At 37.8% G+C, this 23,364-nt stretch overlaps 1 protein-coding gene across 4 annotated transcripts in view; it reads left to right on the plus strand.

The window, feature by feature from the left end:
* STON2 (stonin 2) overlaps positions 1-23,364 on the plus strand; it is a 185,460-nt gene that overhangs the window by 40,622 nt on the left and 121,474 nt on the right. For 2 of the 4 annotated variants that reach the window (XM_027844755.1, XM_027844757.1), the window contains exons 2-3: positions 5,342-5,576; positions 7,443-7,736. In XM_027844755.1, coding sequence (XP_027700556.1) covers positions 5,489-5,576; positions 7,443-7,736 — 382 coding nt within the window. In that variant the 5' untranslated portion in view covers positions 5,342-5,488. The remainder of the gene's footprint in view (positions 1-5,341; positions 5,577-7,442; positions 7,737-23,364) is intronic. The other 2 variants (XM_027844758.1, XM_027844759.1) reach the window with 1 other exon arrangement.

The following is a 23,364-nucleotide window of genomic DNA, read 5'->3' on the forward strand; positions in this document are numbered from 1 at the left end:
TAAGCCCATTTTCATGTTTTTTTTAAAAGAGAGATATACATAAAACAAACACTTGAATACATAATATCATAGGGATAGGGATTAGGATTGTGATTTCATTGATATAGGTAACTCCTGGTTGAGGAACCTCATTTTCATAATGCAAGTTGAGAATTGAGTTGCATGTTTCTAGCTCACTACGCTATGCCATACTGGGTCTCACATCCTTTCATGCCTGCCATGAAATTTTACACTAAGTGATGATTGTATTCCTTTAGCAATTTATATATAAAAAGTGCCTTTCCTAGTGAGTTAGGTCAGTGGTCTCCAAACTTTTCAATCTTGAATCTTTATTGTAAAAATGATTTTGAATGCAGATGTCAATATATGTAATTTACTTATAAACTATATGCATATACTAATAATAATTATGTATATTATGATTTATATACAAAAATAGAAATTTTAAAAGAGATAATGAGATGAACAAATAGTTTTTTATTTTAGGATAATAGGAAGCCACTGGAATTTATTGAGTAGGAAAGTTACAATGCTAGACCTATACTTTCAGAAAAGTCACTTTATAATCTATGCAGAAGAGAGATTGAAGTAGGGAGACTTGGGATTAGTCTAGGGCAAGTGGTCATGAGAGCCTGAACAAAGATGGTGGTTGTGTGAAGAAAAAGAAGACAAAATTGAGAGAGATAGACATGGCAATAAGATTTGGCAACATTGGATTTGTGGGATGGAGGAGAATGAGGAGTTGAAAATGACACCAAGGTCGTGAACTTAGGTGACTGGAAGGGTGGGTGGGTGGGTGGTGGTGGTCCCAACAAGAGAAGAGAAGTTTGGAAGAGGGATGAGTTTGAGGTGAAATATAATCTACTGCAACCCATCCATGTCTCCTCAAATTCTCTGTCCCACCCAAAGTGAAAGTTAGGGAAGCAGAGCTCTTATTTGCCATCAGTACCATGGCCTGGACTTTAGAGTCTGCCCTTTGAGACCTTGCCTTTAGATGTCACAAGAAATCTGAGATTTGGGGATGGGTAAACTGAGGTTTGGGGGAAGGGAGGAATTTCCCAATGAAACCTGTGTAGCTGCTGCTACTGTTGCTGATTTGACCTTATAACTACCCTGAGTAGTGGCCCATGCCTAGATCACCCGAAGGAGGTTGGGAGTTTGTACAGAAGAAAGAGAGGAAAGACTTGGAGGAGTATCAGGGGATAAGAGTTAGTGTGGTTATGTTGTAGACAAGCTAGTTTATGATTGGCCATTGTGGGGAGCGTAGGGTACAACCTATCTTCTCACCTTCTGATCGATGTATTGATCACATAGTCTGATTTGGAGACCACTGCTTTAGATGATAGTTTTCTATTTTTCAACTCTAGCCCAAAGATTGTCATTTTTCAGTAGTAACTGCCTGATTTAGACTTATCTAGTTATTAAACATCTTGAAATTAGGATAACAGATTTAATAATGGAAGACACTTCACCTTGGATTCATTTGCAGTTATTTGTTAGACTGTTATTGTGTCAATAACCAACATAAGTAAATGAATGAATTCCAAGCTTCAAAAGAAACTCAACAACAACAAAATAGTTCTTGACATTAAAGTGCTATTGGAGCAAAAGTTTAAAAAAAATCTGAAACTTCTTCAGTTCTGTTCAGCTCTTGGACCATGAAACTTGGTGATAACATCAAACATCCACTGAACATCCAACTACCAGGCTATATTAGTAATAATAATACTTTGCATTTATATCATTTTAGAGTTTTCAAAAACATTTAAAAATTAATTTTATTGATATTTTACATCACCTATTTCCCAATGTAACCCTTACATTTACTCTCTCCCTCCAAGAGAGCTATCCTTTATTAAAAAGAGGGTGTTTGAGTAGGGAGGGAAAAGAATCAAAACCAAACCAAAGCCAAATAATTGAAGCAGTGTAACCTTTTGTACAGCGTTCTAAACTCAAAGTCCCTCAACTCTGAAAAGAAACAGGGGAAGGTGTCTCATGATTCTTCTTTGAGTCCAAACTTGGTTATAATAATTTTATAATATTTAATTGAAATTATTTTGTTGTTCTTTTCATTTTCATTGTTACAGTCATTGTGTGTATTGTTTTCCTGATTCTACTTACTTCAGCTGACACCAGTTCATGCAAATTTTTCTATGCTCCCTCTGTATTCATCATTTCTTACAGCTCAGTAATATTCCATTATATTCATGTATAGTAATGTATGTAGCCATTTCCCAATTGATGGCCGTCAATTTTGTTTTCCAGTTGTTTGGTGCTGCTGCAAATATATACAGGGCTCTTTTTATCACATACAAGGCTTTTCTTTTTGTCATTTTCCCTTTGGGTTATATATCTATACTCTGAATCAAAGGATATGGACATTTGAGCTATTTTATTTGCATAATTCCAAATTGCTTTCCAGAATGGTTGGAAAAATATAAGCTCCAATAATGAATTAGTGTGCCCATCTTTCTACAACTCTTTCAACAGTGACTATTCCAATTTTTGCCATCTTTACCAGTTCGCTGGGTGTGAAATGAAACCTTAGGGTTGATTTGATTTACATTTTTCTTATTATTAGTGATTTGAAACATTATTTAATATGAGGAAAGAGAAAGGAATTAGCATTTATATAGTGCTGCTATGTGACTGACAAAACACTTTTTACAAATATTATCTCATTTGATCCTAACAATAACCCTGCAAGGTAGATGCTATATTTGAGGAAACCGAGGCAAAGAGAGGTTAAATAACTTGCCCAAGGTCACACATCTACTAAGTGTCTGAGTCCAAACTTGAACTCAGGTTTTCTTGTCTACAGGCCCAGTGCTCTATTCACTGTACCAGTATCATATGTCCACTTATCTGTTGCAATATGGCTTTTGTTCTCACATATTTCTGTTAATTGTCTGCATGTAATGAAGGCCATGACAGAGGGCATACTCAGAGCTGTCCTTCCTGGTTCTAGTTGACCACTGGGTGCTTTGCGACCTGCTTCTGGCATTGTGGCATCTTTCCACTTTTTGGATTATTTAGTCCATTCACATTTAAAATAACAATATAGAGTCAGGTTGTGGTTTCCTCCATTTGTATCTTTAATATTGTAAAAAAAAATTAATCCCTTTGCCCTTTCACATCAAAACCCTGTTTTGGTTTTGGTTTTGCTTATGCTACTTTGGTGCAATTTTATTCCCAGAATTTTCTCTCCTCCCTCCCACAACTCCCCGGCTGTCTTTTGTCAACAGTTTCCCTAGGTTGGGGATTTTACTTAAATTGCTAGTTTCTTCTTAGTTCTTCTAGAAAAGAAATGAGTCAGAGGATTGGGAATGTCTTCAAAGTTTGCTGAAGGAGATCCCAATATGGGCCCCCCAGCACAAGTTTATGGGGGGGATGGAGGAGGGATGGGCTGGTTAGGTAGAATACTAAATCAGTGATTGACATTTTCCTGTGTTAATTCGATTCATAAGGATTTTTTAGCTTGTGGCAGTTCTCTCTTCTTTTTATAGATTCAACTCTAATTGCTCTCCATTTGGCATATAATGCTTCTTTGAAAGCAGGACAAAGTGTGCAAAGCACCATCTTCTTAATTCTGTTTGCCAAATAACTCACAAATCCTACTTCTTTTGATCTTCACCACAATTCTATTATCTCATTTTATAAATAATGTAATTGAGACTCAAAAGTTAAGTAATTTGCTTATGGTTGTGTAGCTAGTATGTTTTGGAGTAAGGATGTGAACCCAGGTCTTCTGCCTCCAAGTGCAGGACCCTATTCACCATGCCACCTTGCCCCCCTGTGGTACCAGAAAGAGTTTCTCTAGCTGTCCAAAATCTAGAGTTGAGGCAGAAGTGAGAAACTGATTGCAGGAATATAGATTTATGTCAGGATGAAGGGGGTGGGGGTGGGGATGTCAGTATTGGATTACAAAGCAAAATGCAGATTTCAAGAATCTGACTATTTGCCTGACTCAGCCTATTTTCCTATAACTTCTGTCTTTTGTGGCAGCTGCCTTCATTCCTCATTCTCACTTTGTGTGCCTAGTCACTAGTATGTAATGGTCTCTCAACCCAGCTGTGCCCATAGGGTTAGAAGTTTATTAGCTCCAATATGAGTGAGCATGTAGTGGGCTTCTCTTATGCTGTGAAACATGCTTGGCAAAACTATCTGGACACTTTTTATCTTTAAACGGCAGTAGATTGTGCCACAGATTTAAATCAGTCTTGCAGATAGCTACCTGACAAATGCAATTACAATGCTGAATGAATAGTGGCGAAGACTTGACTTTATTTTACTATCTGTCAAGAGAATGTCAAAGTGTATTGAGAAATATAAGGCCCTTGGAATTATACAGTTAGTGGAAGATTATAATGATACAAATTACATCCTTGGGAGATTAATAAGTTAATTAAAATGTTTGGTAGCTTAGTAAAATTTGTGGATATTTTAAAAAAAAAACAAAGCTGATTTAAAGGCTAATTTTTTTGAGGTCCTAATATGACACCTCCTGAATTAGGGCAAGGGAACAGGGTGGGGATTAAACTAAGCTGAATGTTTTCTTGGGTTGGGTTAGTTCATCATCTTCAAATGATTCACTTTCGTGAGTTTTTTTTAAAGTAGAGCCTTATGTCTATTGCATATATGTTTAATTATTTTTATGATGAACTTAATTATCCATAAGCACAAACATTTCCATATACAAAGAACAAAAAAGAGGATTATCTAGAAATCTGTGAACTTACGTTAGTTTGCTTTGAAAAAAAGCACATATTACACATAACAAGATTATAACAAAAGTCTTATTTATATATAACCTTTTCTGGACTTAGTTTTGCTTCTTCAGTATATTTTTATAGATTTTTATTGACTTTTTTTGCATTGTCAACATTCTCCTCCATATCTACGTCCTAGAGAGCCAATTCTTCATTGTATTTTAGTATTAATACTCTTTGTTTTTTCTTTTTCTTTTTTTTTCCATCTAATCACTTAGAAAGCATGATGTAGTTGAGAGCTGAACTGGAAGCCAGGAAGACCTAGGTCCAAGTCCTCTATCTGCCAGGTCCTGGCTTTGTGACCCTGCTCAGTGTTCTAGACAACAGAGGTAGCAACCTTCATTGATAGAACAAGTTCCCTCACTTTGGAGTTACCTATGCCAACAAAATAAGAAGTCCAATCCCTAGCTCTATTCCTATCTTTATATATACCCACTAACTCACACCTTCCCAAGCAAACGTGTTCCCTAATGACAAGTATAGCTGAGCCAAACAAATTGGCACATTGTTCGTTTCTGAAAATGTCTTCATATGTAATTTCAGTATTCCTTTTTTTTTTTTTTTTTGGACAGGGTGTTTCCACTCCATTGGGAAGCCTGAAGAAAGAGGGGTCAGTCTCTAAGAAGTGATTATTACTCTAGGCTGTTTGGGTGCATTGTTTACAACTTTCCTGCCTAAGGGTCTAATTGAAATCAGCTGTGGAGAGATGCATCTCTAGTATGACGACCCTTAGCAATGTCATCGCCACCCACCAGTCTGAGTGGGTATCTTTCAATGAGGAGTCACTCTTTCCTGTTACTTCAGAAGGTGAAGTTTCCTGTTATTTCCTAGAGTTAAAAAAAAAGAGACTAACAAATCATGACATATATTTTGTTGCTTCTAGTACTTCAGTTTTAGCCATCCGTGGCTTGGTCCTACTATTAAAATAATGTAAATTGGTCACTAGAAAGAGATCCATGAGCTCTTTCATTTGGTAGACTAGACAGGTTAGGGTATCTGCATTTCTGTGATACCAAATGATAACCTGAAAGACCAAATTCACTTCTGAACAGTAAGAAATTTGTTCTCTTTCTACAAGCTCTGTAGTTGTAGAGCACATCATCATCATGGGATCATAGGAGCTAAAGCTGGAAGGGATAGTAGAGATAATTTTACAGATGATTGCATTGTGCAGTTATTTTCCTGCAGAGCAATGTAGCTATCCTGCCTATTGTAATCCTTCTTGTATTCTGTTTGTGAAACTAGTACACAGAGGGGCAGCAAAGTGACACAGTGGACAGAGTACCTACCCTGAAGTCAGGAGGACCTGAGTTTAAATCTGGCCAGACACTTGACACTTACAAGCTGTGTGACCCTGGGCAAGTCACTCAACCCTGATTGCCTTGCCAAAAAAGAAAGAAAGAAAGAAACTAGTACATAGAGATGTTAAATAACTTTTCCCTCAACACAGGATTATATGTCAAGGCAATGTCTAGTAAACTTCAGTTGGCTCAAATCCCTTGGTTCTAAAATGGCTGCCATTATTTATTGTTATGCCTTTACTATTTAGTCATCTCTGTGACTGAACTTAATGAGCTTAATTGAATACAAGTGGGTCTTTTTTGTTTGGATTATGATTAATTTTTTTTTTGTTTTACAGTTTTTTTTAATTGAAGATAGGGGTCTCATCCTGCTTTTAAGAAAAATCTGTTACTTATTAATGGCTTTGTCCAATTATCAGGAAGTTTAAAGCTCAGGAGAGAACTTTACAAAATGACTGAATTTCAGAGTTGGAAGAGATATCAATGTTCATCTAGTCTGACTCATATCTTGAAAAGGATGTCCACTTAAACACACCTGAGAAGTAGTTATTTAGTCTTTACCTGAAGACTTACAATGAGGGGGCAGAGGGCAGGACCTACTACATTCCAAGGCAGACCATCCCACCTTTAGATAGCTTTAACCTTTAGGAAATTTTTCCTGACACCAGACCTAAAACTCTCATTTTAACTTTCACCCATTGCTCCTAGTTCTCTTACTCTCTTACTCATTGCTCCTAATTCTGCCCTCTGAGACCATGCGGGACATAAAAAGAATCAGAGTTGTGTAAAGGATAGAGATCTAGACTTGTCAGAAAGACTGGTGTTTGAAGCCTGCCTTAGTCACTCAGCTGTTTGACCTTTAACAAGCTGTTTAACAACTCTGAGCCTCAGTTTCCTCATCTGTAAAATGAAGAGGTTGAACTCAATTACCTCCAAAGTCCCTTTCACCTCTTAAATCTTTGATCCTGTGTCTGATACCTCTTCCACATGAACTCTGTTCATATACTTAAGGGAAACTCATGTTTCCCCTAAGACTTCTCCAGGTTCCTCAGTTCCTTTGCTTTACTTTAATTTTGCTAAAAAATGTTTTTATTTAGGGAGTTTTAGTCAGAGCACTATTTGAATGTTAATATGTTAATCATTATACCATATGTGTAATATTTTTGATCCATTATGAGAGAACTATCACATTAGTATAGAACTGGATGAGTAGGTATGTTCCTACTGCCCACCCCACCCCCAATTCCTTCATTGGAAATCCTTATAGCTTCTATATAGCTGTACTTTCCCCTTCTCTGTCTCTTTTGTCTTCTTTAAAATAGTTCAGAACAGTGGATTATACTGAGATATCTGTATTTTCTCTTTGTTTCAGGTGGCCCTGAGAATCTTGTTACAGGGCTGTCTTCTTCCTCAGACCGGTCAGAGAGTTCCTCTGGGGAAAACCAGACAGTCGATGGAGAATCACAGGAGCTCTCTCACTCAGAGCAGGGTGATAGCTCGGAGAAGCTGGGTCTCATCTCAGAGCCATCATCTCCACCTGACAACATTGTACAGCCCAAACCTGATTTGGCCTCCACCATTAGCACCTGGGTTCAATTTGAAGAAGATACACAATGGACCAGCACTTTGACAACTCACAAAGAAACAGGTGGGGCTGGTGGCAAGGGTAAGAAAAATTAGATACTAAACTTCCTTGAGAGTTTCTTCATGGTAAAGGGTTCTGTATGAATATAAATGATGCTCCTGATTTTGTCTGTGTGAAAATATTGAATTAATCAACCACATTGAGGGCTGCACACAGATCTAATTTGGTTTCATCAAGAAACTAGCTTTTGTTAATTTAAGTAAATTGTGTAATGAGACAAACCCTTGTCTTCTTGAATCCTTTATCCCTGGCTTTGACTGCTAATTGTGTTTGTAAACACATCTTTATGAATCTACTGAAATCTTACTCCAATGCCTCAATCTGATCCATAGTTCTTAAGGGCTAATTTAGGAAAGCAAAAGCCTCAGAAGGTCCTACCAATCCATTTCTATTCAACAAACACTTAATAAGCACCTACAATGTACGAGTCTTGGTACTGAATGCTGGGAATACAAAAACAAACGAAACCGCCCCTCTACCCAAGCAGCAAAGGTTCTGCTGCAGGGATACAACATCTACAGGTACGTATAAAGAAAACTGGGAACACTGTCGCTATTATTATTTTTTTTTTGGCTAGGGGTAAGTGACTTGCCCAGGATCACACAGCTAGTGAATATCAAGTGTTTGAGGTCAGATTTGTACTCGGGTCCTCCTGACTCCAGGGCTGGTGCTCTATCCATTGCTCCACCTAGCTGCCCCCAGGAAGGCTGTCAATATAAGGGCCTAGTGACAGACTGTGGGTCTCCCATCTGAGGGCTTGCTTATCTAATTGGCTCATCATGAGAAGTTTGGAAAGCTGTTGAATTTATTCATCCACAGGAACTCATGAAGGCTATCTTCTCAAATGCAGAAAGGTTATATCTATATTGGTAGGGGAGGACCTAGGGCAGGTGGGTGGTACAGTGGGTAGAGCACTGGGCTTGGAATCAGGAAGACTCATCTCCATGTGTTCAAATCTGGCCTCAGACACTAACAATGTGACCCTGGTCAGTCACTTATCCCTGTTTGCCTCAGTTTCCTTATCTGTAAAAATGGGCTGAAAAAGGAAATGGCAAATTACTGTAGTATCTTTGCCAAGAAAACCCCAAAAGGGGTCATGAAGAGTCAAACACTATTCAACAGGAACAGGGGAGGAACCACAGAGAACCCTGAAGTATGTATGTATAAACATATGCATCAATCCCACTACGCACCCACTCAACTCCTGCTGAATTAGGTAGTAAATATTTCAGAAGTGCTGGAATTATGCCTTATTCACCTTTTCTCATGTATTGCAGCAGTTTCATCCATAGCACCTAGGGCAACAGCATGCCTTTAGTCCTCAAAATACTTCAACAATCTAGAGTATTTTGCTTGTTGTAACAAGTTAGTGGTAATTGTGTAGACAGCTGATTCAGGAATGACTTCCACATCAGTAATGAGTTGCTTCCTGCATGTTACAACATAATCAGTTTTATTTTTGTGATGTGTGGTGTACACAATGTGCACCTTTGCCTACCAATTCTTTTCTCAAAGAAATCAGTCATACAAGTCTTTGGTTTCTTTCATTCTTTATTCCTGATCTACACTAGGTGTCCCAAAAGTCTTAGTGCAGTCTTAAGCTATTAAAGCTTAAAGGATTTTACAATTTAGAGTACCACCAGACTGTCTTTAAACCATAAGCTATTAAAGCTTAAAATTGAACTATGACTTTAGGGACATGCTGCATATCCGAACAAATTTCTTGTCATCTATTCTTTTCTTTGCTTTGTAGTTCCTGAGGAGCACAGTATTTGTTGATTTAACTCTGACAGCCTTATTGAGTTCTTCATAGAATTTCTTTTACCTTTCTATCCTCTGTAACAGGTGTTTCTGCCTAAGATGCAATTATTTTCATGGTGGAACAGTCCTGCCAACAGAATGACTCCCTCCTCCCACCAAGGGTCAGCCCAGCGAAATGTAGGGAGGCTTATCACCACTGTCTGATTCCTTGCTGATAAATTCTTTGGCCATGGCAACCCATGAAACAAAAATACAAAATTATTCTCAGACCTTTGCCACTTCTGCAGTAATAGTGGCTTTGAATCATACTGATCTTGACATCCTTAATTTAAACAAAACCAGAAGAAATAAAGAAGTTTTAGCTAAATGTAAAAATGATTCAGGCCATCCTTGGAGAGGCAAATAATGTTAGTCAGTTATTCAACAAACATTTAAGTACCTACTATGGTCCAGGCACTGTTCTAAATACTAGGGATAAAAAGAAAGGCAAAAGACAGTCTCTGCCCTTGAGGACCCCACAAGCAAACAAATATGTACAAAAAGCTATGTACAAGGCACATAGGCAGCAATTAACAAGAGAAGGTGCTAGAATTAAGAGGGATGAGGAAAGGCTTACTATAGAAGGTGGAGTTTTAACTGAAGGAAGGACTTGAAGGAGGCCAAGGAAACTGGGAAACAGAGATGAGGAAGGATGAGGGATAGCCAGAGAAGATGCCTGGAACTCAGAGACACATTGTCTTCTTCATGGAAAAGCAAGAAGACCAGTGTTACTGAATCAAAGAATACCCAGAGGATGTAAGACATAAGAAGACTGGAAGGGGGGTAAGGGTGTGAAGGGCTTTGAACATAAAACAGAGGATTTTATATTTTATTCTGGAGGTATTGGGGAGCCACTGGTGTTTATACAGTAGGGGGGTAACATGGTCAGACCTGCACTTTAGGAAAATCATCTTAGCGGCTAAATGGAGGGTGAACCAGAGCGGGGAAAGACTTGTGTCAGACAGACCAACCTAGGCATGTCAGTGGTTTAAAATATATAGAATATGTTATTTACTTTTAGTTATGTCTTTTTTTTTAACATCACAGGATAAAGTAAATAATGATTTATATACTCTCTGGGAAGGCTGATACATAAAACATCAAGTCATGATACAGTTTGAGGGACTTCTGAATAGGCACTTTATATGTTATTTCAGCTCTGCCAAGTGCTCCAGGTCCGTGTCTTCTGGCAAATCTACCAGTCACTTCTGACCAAGAGACCCAGATCTTGAGACCTGTGAAACTCACAATGTAGCCTCTGAAGCTGGACACATCCATCTCATGACTGCTGTTTGGTCACCTACTATCAGACAAAGAAAAACAAAGCAGAAGAGGCAACCAGAAGCCTAGACTCAAGCTCATTGAGCTGAGCCCCTTGCTCTGGCTTCCATGTGGAGCAGATGCCATATTGCCAGGTTGAAGGTTCTTTCTTCCCCCACCTCTCACAGGAAGTCCCAGAATTATACCATGCCACCTATAGAGTAGGCCAGAAGCTGTCTCTCCTTTTTAACTGATATGTCCCCACCCTCACTGCCATCATAGGGCTAAGGAGATCACTTTGTCTTCCTAAAACAGCTGAGCCAGCACACATAGGGGCTGGAAGCAGGCAGAGCAGCTCTGTGTATACTCCATGGGGTATGATCCCCATTACATACATGTTTGGGACAGACAGTACAAATGGACAAGGAATTGGGCCAAGAATTAAATAGGAGGAGGAGAGCATGTTGGATTGTCTTTGAGAAATCTTGCAGTGCTCCATTAATGACCCTAAACTTTTCCCAGAAACAAAGGACCATCTTTTTCATGGCAATATTCCACCAGCCATGAGTCATGGAATAGTACACAGTCTGTGAAGAATTAAAAAAGAGAATCACAAAGGGCAGTGGAGAGGTGGATGTGAGCAGGCTGCAACACATAACAAATAAGAAACTATAAGGAACTGGAGTAAAGACATGTATCATTGAAAATGAAGATAAGCTGGGCATGAGATAAAGTGAAGGCTAACAAGTATCCAGCCTGAGTGATGCCTGGTACAAGCTAGCATTTAGTAGCAGTAGTAGTAGTAGTAGTAGTAGTAGTAGTACTAGTAGTAGTAGTACTAGTAGTAGTAGTAGTTTCCTAGTGATGTTAAGAAAAAGCAAAGAGAGCTCCTGGTGTGTTGGTTGGATCCTCTCGTGTAGAACTTATGGAAAGACATGGACAACAGTTGCCAAGGGTGGGTAGGCATGAAATACATTGCAGCTTCCATTATTGGAGAGAATATCCACATTGATGAGAACACAGATTTGAGAAGTAAAGTTCATTGGCTCATACTTTACAGAGTATACCCTCCTCCCTTTTTTGTAATTTGGAATAATAATTATACTTCTCCAGGAACATTTAGACATTTAGACTTTTCCAAAAGGAAAGGCAGAGAGTGAGCTATATGTGGCTCTGCTGGTTTGTTTCTCTGATTTAGTAGCTCCCATTTTGTGTCTGTCCCTGACCACTAGGCTGTGTCCCTTATTGGTGTAAGCCTGAAGGATGTACAAGTAATATATATGTGTATGTATGCATAAATATATACATACACATATAGACCATATATAAAATGCACACACACGTACATATACATTTATACATACATGCATACATACATATACTAACATTTATAAAGTACTTTCTATGTGACAGGCATTGTACTAAGCTCTTTACAATTTTTATCTCATTTGAGCCTAGGAAGTAGGTGCTATTATTATCTCCATTTTACAGATAAGGAAAGTGAGACAAACAGATGTTAAGTGACTTGCCCCAGCTAGTAAGTGTCTGAGGCTAGATTCGAACTCAAATCTTTCTGACTCCAAGCCTCTCATGGAGTTGGGGGGGGAGAGATATACACACATATAGCATATATAAAGATGTATATATTTATAATATATAATATTGTAAAGGCAGAAGATTCTTGACTAGTATGATTACTATTAAAGTACTGTCAAATTGGTTGTAATTGGGCTCTAATCCCTCTTAATGCTCATCTTGTACCTTTTGTTTTGTTTCGTTTTCGAGGCAATTGGGGTTAAATGACTTGCCCAGGGTCACACAGCTAGTAAGTGTCAAGTGTCTGGTCTGAGACTAGATTTGAACTCAGGTCCTCCTGACTCCAGAGTTGGTGCTCTATTCACTGCACCACCTAGCTGCCCCTATCATGTGCCTTTTGATGACTTTTTCTTGATCTCTTGAGAGAAGAGGGAGTTTATAATTGGGTGAGGATAAGGAAAGAGGGAGAAATAATACACTTTTCTTTAGGCCAACTTCTTAATGATGAATGACTCCCTACTCTCCTAACCATTCTTGATGTAGAGAAGTGGGAGAAAATTTTACTCAGTCAATGGCCATCAGATCATGGCATTTAGAGCTGGCAGGAACCTGATAGGTCCTGAAGTCTATAGAGGAGGCGACCAAAGGTTAGAGAGGCAAAGTGATTTTCCCCAAGTTGCATAGCTAGTAAGGAAAAGAGCTGGGATTCCAACCCAGGTCCTCTGACTCCAAATCCCATTTTCTTCCCTCTGTACTCCTAGGAAATGACGACTTTCAGATGTACCATAGTAAAGCTTGAACTTGAAAATTATTTGATTGTTGATGGCACATTCAAAGTATGCAACTGTTGTGGTGGTAATGGTAAGAAATGAAAATAGGATTCTGGTTTTCCTGATTATTTCATAAACCTATATGTAGCCTTAGAAAAAATCACAATAGAGGTTACTGGATTAGGAACAATATAATAAAAAAAAAAAAACATTTATTAAGCACCTTTCTGTCAGGCACTGTGCTAAGCTGTGGATACAGTCCCTGCCCTCAAGGAGCTTGCAACTTAATGGGGGGTGGGGGGCAGGAGACAGTATGCTAAAGGAAGCTCAAAAGGGAGGGGGGAGTGCCAGAGGATACCCAGCCAGAGGAAGGGGGAGGTAGAAGGTGGGAGCAGGGAGGCATAATGAAGATATGAAGTGTATACTAGGGGTTTTCATGTTAAGTCAACACCATCATGAAAAAGTTAAAATGTCACAATTGCTGGATACAATTCTGAATCATGTAAAATTTCTAATTCTGAAATCAATCTTTAAGAGACCTAGTAACTGCAGAGGAAAATGAAAATACATTTCTGTGAACAAAATGGCAAGGGGATGCGGGGTGGTCACGGTATTCAAGTAAAGGTATAGAACAGTATCAACTACCACATTCCTGCTGTCTTATCACCAGCAAAGGAGAAAAAAAATGAAGGTAAAAACCCAGATTCCTCAAGGAACTTTCTATCATGTAGAATTCCTCTCACAAGCTGCTATCATGAATAAAAGTAGTTGGTAAAGGTAAGAATAAGCCAAACTCTAAGGAGTGATAATGAGCAGGCAGTCCTGGAGAGCTGATAACGAAACATACCTTCCTTTCAATAAACAGGTCAGGACCATAAATGTGAAATGTGTTCTGTGCTCTTAGTTGCTTAGTTGGTTGCTATTTACTATGTCAACTTTTTCTTTGTTACAAGGAAGGGCTCACTGTAAGGAAGGCTTCTAGGGAAAGTCAGTGTGGTATAAAAAAATGCAATGATAAACTTTAAAAAATAAAATGCTCAGATTTTTTTTTTTAAGATAACACATAGGCACATGGAATGAAGGTCTTTGTTCAATTCTGCCTGGATTTCTATTATATCTCTTAGCACAAGGCTGTCTGCTACACTTCCCAGGTGTTCAGGAAGTGCTTTTTCCATTGAGAGGACACTGTAAGTTTGAGAGAAAAAAAAGCTTTTTGTCTTGTCTAAACTTTATGTCACATCCAACCAACAGTTCTGTGCACACAATAAGTACTTAATATTTATCGAATTTTTTACGTTTAGGGAACAAAACTTGTTCAAAGTTGGTTTCCCAGATGTGCCCCTGAATGGAGATTCCTTCTGCAAAAGGCCTTGTGTCCATTTTTTTTAAAAGGGGTAATTGAAAGTTTTAGGTTGATTGTGAAGAAGAAAATGTGCTTGTAGTTCTGTTTGCTTCAAAAATTGCAACACTATCTTATGATTTGGCTGTTGAAGTCTACGTTGTGCTTCTTCCTGCAAAGGATTAAAGTCAGAATTTAAAGCAAAGCCCTGACTTCTAGGGGTTGGGGGCTTATCAGTTAGCCTCTACTTACTAATCATCCCTTGCTTCACAACATTACTGTGCTAGGCTTTCCAAAAGTCCACCTAGGTGAACATGTATGGTGTTCATTACATCTGCTTGGTGAAAATGGATGATGTTGCTATGATAGAAATTTTAGCTAGTAACTTGGTGTAACATAGATCAGAAGTCTTAAGATTTTTGTTCCTACCTGATATAAAATTTTCATTGGTACTTCAATTTCCAGTCTTCATTTCCCTGAAAAGTTTTCCTTTCTGTTTATCTTGTTAATTCACTTCAAACCAGTCTTTCAAGACCATTTGGTGTATACCTTTACTTAAATAAAGTCAACAAGCATTTATTTTTAAATATATATATATTTACTTTGTTAAATATTTCCCAGTTACATGTGAAAACATTTTTAAAATTTATCTTTTAAAATTTTGAGTTCCAAATTCTCTCCCTCCTCTCTGCTCCACCCCTTGAGAAGGCAATACTGATCATACATGTGAAGGTGTGCAGAACATATTTCCATATTAGCCATGTTGAAAAAGAAAACACACACAATAAAAACAAGAAAAATAAAGAAAGTTTAAAAAAGTTAGCTTCAATCTACACTTAGAGTTTATGAGTTCTCTCTGGAGGTGGATGGCATTTTTTATCATGGGTCCTTTGGAATTATTAACAAGCATTTATTAAGTACTTATTAGTGTTAGGTAGGGCAGCTAGGTGGCACAGTGGATAGAGTGCCAGACCTAGAGTCAGGAAGACTCATCTTCCTGAGTTCAAATCTGGCCTCAGACACTTATTAGCTGTGTGACCCTGGGCAAGTCACTTAGCCCTGTTTGCCTCAGTTCCTCATCTGTGAAATGAGCACGAGAAGGAAATGGCAAACCACTCTAGTATCTTTGCCAAGAAAACCACAAAAGGGGTCAGGAAGAGTTGGACACCACTGAAAACTGACTGAACAACAACAATAGTGCCCACTAGGCACTATTCCTAGGTCAGTGCTAGGAATGCAAATACGCATAAAGAAAGACAGTCTTGGCCTTCGGGAAACTTGCATTCTAAAGCTAATGAAGTAAGACTTTTTTTTTCCCCTAGTGGTAGTTGTGAATTCAAGTGGCTTTTGACAAATAGAATATTTGGTATAGCATAGAAAGGTCCTGGAGCTTTTGAATGTGTGGGTTGTATGCTTGCAAAGAGGGGTAAGGTTAAAAAAAGAAGCAACAATCTTTGGGAACTTTTTCATCTTTTCAGTAGTACCATTAAGATTAATAAGAGGAGAATCCTTCTTTTCCTCTTTGAGAGTGATTCTGTTCCTTCCTTCTATCCCATGTACTCCATGCTGCTTGCATCTTCTGTCTGCCTGGAGCATTCTGTTCCAGTGTCTACCTCAGGAAATGGGCTTTTTATTAATAATGATTTGTTCTGATGAAACTGTCTTAAAAGAGTGGTTTTTTCTAGGTTGTGCCTTTCTGAAGAATAGATATTCTATTTGGCTTAAAACAATATTTGGAAGAATGAGAATGGATCTCTACTTGCCTTTTCTTGGATTTCAAGTGTTGTCTCAGTGAGTTATGCAATAGCTTAATGTCCTCCCATGCGCTAAGAAATAGGAACAGAGAGTAATTTCACAGTAAGGAATTTGATTGAGGAATATCTTCTAGGCTATCCTTAACCTCCCCTGGTTTCCAACTCTGCACTTCCTTTGTAGTAAATCCAACAGCATGTTGAAGATGTTCAATGTCAGAAGGTGGAGTTTAGGTTGCATGCACACCTAAGGGGGCCTAAATGATGCAAAAGAAGTTTGGATTACAGCCTAGAATGGGAATGTACTGTTTGGCCTAATTAAAATGCAAGAAGGCTGTAACCATAGTGGAGTTGGAGACAAAGAGGCTGTCTTTAATGTTAAATCTCTTATTTTGTACTGTTCGAATAGCCAGACCAGACCATCTGGGGAGCTTGCTGAGAGTAACAGAAGGACCAAGCCAATGAAGTTTTCAATAACCATCGAGCAGGCCCGATGGCCAGGGTATTTATTTCATTGTGCACTGAAATATTCTGAGGTTGATTGAATAACCAAGAGCAACAGCTTGGTGATGAGAACAGCCCTAGATATGTGTAAACACTCAAAGGGGACAGTCCACCTATGGCTTTCTTTAAAACCCTAGCTAGGACAGGATACAAGATATAGAAATGCTATCTTGGTCAGATTCTTAGCCTAAGAAATGAGATGAATCATTTCTTTCAGATAGCATAAAAGCAAAGCAAAAAGAGAAAGAGAGGCAGTAGCCTATTTTTAAAATCTTATATGAGACTGGAAGGAAGATACAAACTTTGGGGTCCAGAGGATGGCAGGAATTAGGATATGGATAAGAGCTTACCCCTTGGGCCTAATGTAAAATAAGAATGCCCTCTGGTGCATGGTTAAGGCCACTCTAAAATGCCTTAAGTGATAAAAAATTAACCTCTTCTGTCTTAAAGGAGACTCCTTCCTATCTGTCAGTGTTGAGTGTTTTTTTTTCTGGTAGCAAGCAGAATCTTAAATATTATTTGATCCCTAAGTTTAAGTTAATTTTTTATCCTTTTTGGAGACAGTTGTAAATAGGACATGTGAAAAAGCATAGGAAGAAAGAAGAGTGGTGATATGCAGGACTAGTCAGAAATTAAAAATCACTGATCCAGGAACCAATAATGGCAAAGAATTGAACTACTTTACTGAATCCAGGCATTTTTACTGAACCATGAACCAAACCAAACTGATATCTTCCCCCCCACTAAAATAATAATAATAATAATAACCAACCTAGTCAACCTGATCAAATCTGAATTGACTTGATATACTATATTTTTTAAAACTATTAAAATAGGTAAATCATAACCTCTCTGGACCTCAATTTCCCCAACTATAAAATAAAGGGAATTGGATTAGATTATCTCTTTGTTGCTTGCCAGTCCTTAACCTAAGATGCTATGATCCTGTTCTACAAGAAGAACCGTTATTTTGTTCTATTTGAATCATTGAACAGGAAGGAAGAAAAGAAGCAAGTAAACATTTCTTAAACACCTGCTATGTGCCAGGCACTGTGCTGAGTACTTTACAAATATGATTTCACATGGTTCTCACAAAAACCTTGGGAGGTAGGTATTATTATTATCCCCATTTTACAGATGAGGAAACTGAGGCAGATAGAGGTTAAGTGACTTGCCCAGGGTCATATAGCTAGTAATTATCTGAAGGTGGATTTGAACTCAGGTCTTCCAAACTCCAGGCCCAGCATTCTATTCCATTGTGCCACTTAGCTGCTTCCACTGTAGTCAAGTGGAAAATATTAATGCACCAGACCAAGCTATCTGACCAACCAACTCTACAACCACGTGGAAGCAGTATGGTACAGTATAAAGAATGTTGGATTGGGACTCTAAAGAACCTGGGTTCAAATCCTTTCCCTATTGCTTAATTGTTGTATGAACTTGGGCAACTTCTTTAACCTCCCAGGACATGAGTTTCTTCATCTGTAAAATGAGGAGATTTGGAATAGATGGCTTTTGAGATCTTTCTAACTTTAGTTCTGTAATTCTATAACCAAGCTCTCTGAACCTCATTTTCTTCATCTACAAGGTTACAGGATTGGAGTAGATAGCCTGATGTCTCATTCCATTCACAGAATCAAAATCTGGAAGGGACCCAAAGGTGATCTAGGCCAACCTATACTTGAATAGGATATATATCTACAATATCCCTGAAGTGGTCATCCAGGTTCTGCTTGAAGACTTCTAGTACTGGAAAACCCACTGTCTTCCTAGGCAGCCCATTCCCATTTTGGACAGCTCAAATTATTAGGTAGTTTCCCCATACATTGAGGTAAAATTTGCCTCAGCAACTTCTACCAATCATTCTTAGTTCTTCTGCCTTTTGAGGCCAAGAAGAAGTCCAATCTTTCTTTTACATGGCAACCTTTCAGATTCTTTTTTAAAACATTTTTAATGTTAATTTGTGGGTTTTTACAAATAATTAATTAATTTATTTTTAGTTTTCAATATTCACTTCCATAGGATTTTGAGTTTTAAATTTTCTCCCCCTCCATCTCCTCCCCCCTCCCCAAGATGGCTTGCAATCTGATATAGGCTCTACTTATACATACTTATACACATATTTTCACATTAGTCATGATGTAAAGAAGAATTAGAACTAATAGGAGGAACCTAGAGAAAGAAGAAATAAAACAAAACAACGAAAGAAAAGGAGAGCAAATAGTATGCTTCCATCTGCACTCAGACTCCATAGTTCTTTCTCTGGATGTAGATAGCATTTTCCATCATAAGTCTTTTGGAATTGTCTTAGATCCTTACATTGCTTAGATCCTTACAGAGCTAAGTCTATCAAAGTCAGTCATCACACAATGTGACTTTTACTGTGCACAATGATCTCCTGGTTCTGCTCATTTCACTTAGTGTCAGTTCATATAAGTTTTTCCAGGTTTTTCTGAAGTTCACCTACTCATCATTTCTTGTAGCACAATGCATTCCATTACGTTCATATACTACAACTTGTTTGGCCATTCCCCAATTGATGGGCATCTCCTCGATTTATAATTCTTTGCCACCACAAAAAGAGCTGCTGAAAATATTTTTGTACATGTGGGTCCTTTTCCTATTTTTATGATCTCTTTGGGATACAGACCTAGAAGTGGTATTGCTGGGTCAAAGGGTATGCACAGTTTTATGGCCCTTTGGGCATAGTTCCAAATTGTTCTCTAGAATGGTTGGCTCATTTCACAACTCCACCAACAATGTATCAGTGTTCCAATTTTCCCACATCTTCTCCAAAATTTATCATTTTCCTGCTTTGTCATGTTAGCCAGTCTGATAGGTGTGATTCAGAGTCATTTTTGATTTGCATTTCTCTAATCAATAGTGATTTAGAACATTTTTTCATATGACTATAGATAGCTTTAAATTCTTCCTCTGAAAACTGCCTATTCACATCCTTTGACCATTTATCAATTGGGGAATGACTTGTATTCTTATAAATTCGACTCAGTTCTCTATGTATTTTAGAAATGAGGCCTTTATAGGAGACATTGGTTATAAAAAATTGTTTCTCAACTTTCTGCTTCCCATTGATCTTGGTTGCATTGGCTTTGTGCAAAAACTTTCTCATTTAATATAATCAAAGTCATCCATTTTGATTTCATATTGTTCTCTTATCTCTTGTTTGGTCATAAATTTTTCCCTTCTCCATAGATCTGACAGGTAAACTATTCCTTACTCTCCTAGTTTGCTTATAGTATCAGTCTTTGCATCTAAATCATGTACCCATTTTGATTTTATCTTGGTGTAGGGTGTAAGATGTTGGTCTATGCCTAACCTTTCAGATTCCTGAAGATAGCTATCATATCCCCTTTACTCAATTGCTAAGTATTCTCTTTTCTAGTGAAACATCCCCAGTTCCTTCAACCAGTTTTTCATAGCCATGGTGTCTAGTCCAGTATCATTCTGGTTGCCCTTCTTTATATCTAAATTTTTTAAAGGTTTACTCACACCAAAGAATGTGCATATATTCCAAAAATGTTCTTCTAATCATAGGATGATTGCACTTGAATGTGGAAAAATTGATTTTGTAAAGAGCATAAAACGACCTTCATTTTCATTATATAATAAAATTTCTCCACCATCAGGGCAGTTTTATAGCAAAGCAAATCATGAAATACAGGATATGCATAACTACAAACACAGGTCTTTCATTTCTGAAATATTAGCCTCACAACAAAAGCAAAAACACTAGGTTACCCCTGTCCTTCAGAGCTCTTCCTTGAAAAGCTTGAGCTAAGGCTTCCCTGTTATGTCTCATGAAACTAATTTCTGAACCCAGAGAAAGATTCATTTATGAGGATGTATCCAGTATCAGTAGAAAACTTGGTCATTCAAGTGAATTAGAGGAGGGATATCTGAAAGATCTGCTTAGCAGGAAAACACTAAGACCAACAGTTCTTCTTCCCCCTTTTTGGATTTTGGACAAAAAAAATGTGTTTGTAAATTTAAGGGCAAAATAAGTGTACACAATTTTCTCATGAATGGAACACATCTTGTTTTCTAAAATACCCTGCAAAATTAGCCTTCTTCTTTTCTAAGTAACAATAACAATAAGTAGGGGTTTTTTTGTTTTATATTTTTAGCATTTAAAAGTTGCAGAGTGTTTTACCTGTGTCTTCTCTTTTGATCCTCACCAGGATTGCCTGGGAGGTAGGTGCTATTAATATTCTCATTTGACACGTGAAGAACTAGGCAAAAAGAGGTTAAGTGACTGGTCCAGAGTCCAACTCCTAGTAAGTGTCTGAGGCAGGATTTGAGCTTGGGTCTTCAAATTCCACCCCCTCCATCCCCAGTGCCTTCAGATGGGTCAGCTACTATAGCCCTCAAATCCTGATTGGTTTAAATACACTAAAACCTACCTATGTTTGTGGGTTTTAGCCAAGAGTTTTTAACTAGACTGAGTTCTAACTAGACTGATATAGTTTTACCTAAAGTTTAATCCTTGGTTTCTCAATTTTTACTTTTTCTTTAAATTCTCAAATAATTCCAAGTTGTTTGATTCTCATTTAACCAAATAGATGAGGAAAGCTAATCTATCCTTTTATGATTGCAAGCTCTGATTCAGCCAATTATTCCTATCAGCTAGGGGTTTCCCTTTGTAAAATATGGTGGGGAGCGGGAGGGGAGCTACTCTGAGAAGCCCACACTTTGAGAACCACTGGTCTATGAGATTAAGGTTTAGAATGGCTTCCTAGGTGCATGAGGTATAAAAAGCCTAGCCCATGAGGGTTACTCAGTCTTGAAAGAATTCCCACTGTCTTGTGAGTCAGCATATCTTTCTGACCAGGTAGACAACAACTGAGGTCCTTGAGGGCAGGAACTTTTTTGTTGGTGTTATTGTTGTTGTTTTTAAGTTATTAAGTAAGCACTTAATACATGACTTGATAGACTGATTGATAGATGGGGAAGTAGTTGAGAGCCTTGCTCATTAGAATCAGTGTTGTATCTTTACTGATCCTTTTTATGACTGGGTAAACTTCTCTTTGTTAAATATTTTATGGCACACAAGTGTGTCGTTTTGTTCCAATCCCTAGCCTGAACTACTGAACAGGCCTAAATTAAGCCTAGCCCAGAAAAGCACCAGACTGGCAATCTAGGACAATTAGAGCATTCTGAGGTTTAGCAAGCTTCCTCCAAATGAATCACTGGTGCAACCATTTAGTGTTTCTTTTGGTGAAGTCACAATTAAACCACAAAGGAAAGTGAAAATTGAACTAATCAGTAATCTATAAATATGTCCATTAGCTAATGACATGGTGAATACGGAGGCTGTTATTGTGGGTCCAAATTTATGATAAGGAATATACATTCAAAATGTCATATTCTGGTAACAAGTGTTTAAAGATATTGTACTGTACTTTATGGATGATTTAAGGAAGGATCTTTGCTTTAGTTAACTGACTTCAGAACTTAATCTCTACATAAGATGTTTTCTATGGAATTGATTGATTTCAGCTTAAGTATCTACCAAGTGTCCTAGAATTCTAAAGAAAAAAAGATGCCATTAATTAACAACCCATAGATGGCTGTAAAGTGGAGAAGCAGATTTAAATCTGTTGTCTGCTTTTCTGTCTTATGGGATGAAAGGGCTGGGTGGGGAAAGGGAAGATGGCAATAGAATCTTGCTGTTCCATAGCATAAATATCACAAGCTTAGCTTCTGGGAGAGGATCAATTCCAAGCCCTTTCAACTAATTTTATGGTCTGAGTGGATTTCATCAGGTTCTTAAATAAATTGTCACATTAATGATTTCTAAACTGATATAAGTAAGCAACTGTGTTGAGCCAGGCAAAAGCAATTAATGAGCTTCATTGACATCTGGCTTCCCTCTTCTAGAAAGAATTGTTCTTTAAGTCCAGCTTGGGGCTTGTTAAATATAAAGATTGGGAAGAACCAATGAAAACTAACCAGAATGAAAATAATTAAAACACTCTCATCTCTGAGTAGTAGCATTTGGTTTACTATCAGTAGACCTAGCTTTAAATGCCATCTGTTACTAACTATTTGACCTTGGCTAAGGTATTTGACCTCTCTAAGCTTCAATTTCTTTCTATCTGTACAGTGAAGGTACTGATAACTAGATGATCTTTCAATGACATAGTACTATAATAGTAATAAGTTTGTATAAACCTTGTTAATGGCATATTAGAATAGCTAATAATAGTATATAGTGCTTTAAGTTTGAAGAGTGCTTTGCAAATATTAGATCATTTGTTCATTTGATTGCAGCATATTTTTATGGGTTAGAATAATTTGTATTCCTTTTAGTTGTCCAGATCAATATGAAAGTCTCTCTTTTTGTGTGTGGTTGGGGGGTGGGGATGGAGGGAAACAATCTGTCTTATGAGTTCCTGAGCATGTGAAGACTGAAAGCATTTTATTACTTAAAAAATATATTTTAATTAATTCTATTAACTTTTCTCATTCTGGAATATGTTAACTTATTCTTATATCTCTCTATACATCCTCAACATATCATAAATAAAATAGATGTGTCACACCGTTGGACAAGTAAACACACAGACTATGCCATAAAGAGACAACGGAGGGCATCTAGCACCTCCCTCACTAGGAGGTTCGCTTTTGATCCGATCAGACAGGGAGATGGGAATGGAGTCATAATAAAA

Source organism: Vombatus ursinus, unplaced genomic scaffold, assembly GCF_900497805.2.
Source record: "Vombatus ursinus unplaced genomic scaffold, bare-nosed wombat genome assembly UNPS02014945.1, whole genome shotgun sequence".
Lineage (NCBI taxonomy): Eukaryota > Metazoa > Chordata > Mammalia > Diprotodontia > Vombatidae > Vombatus > Vombatus ursinus.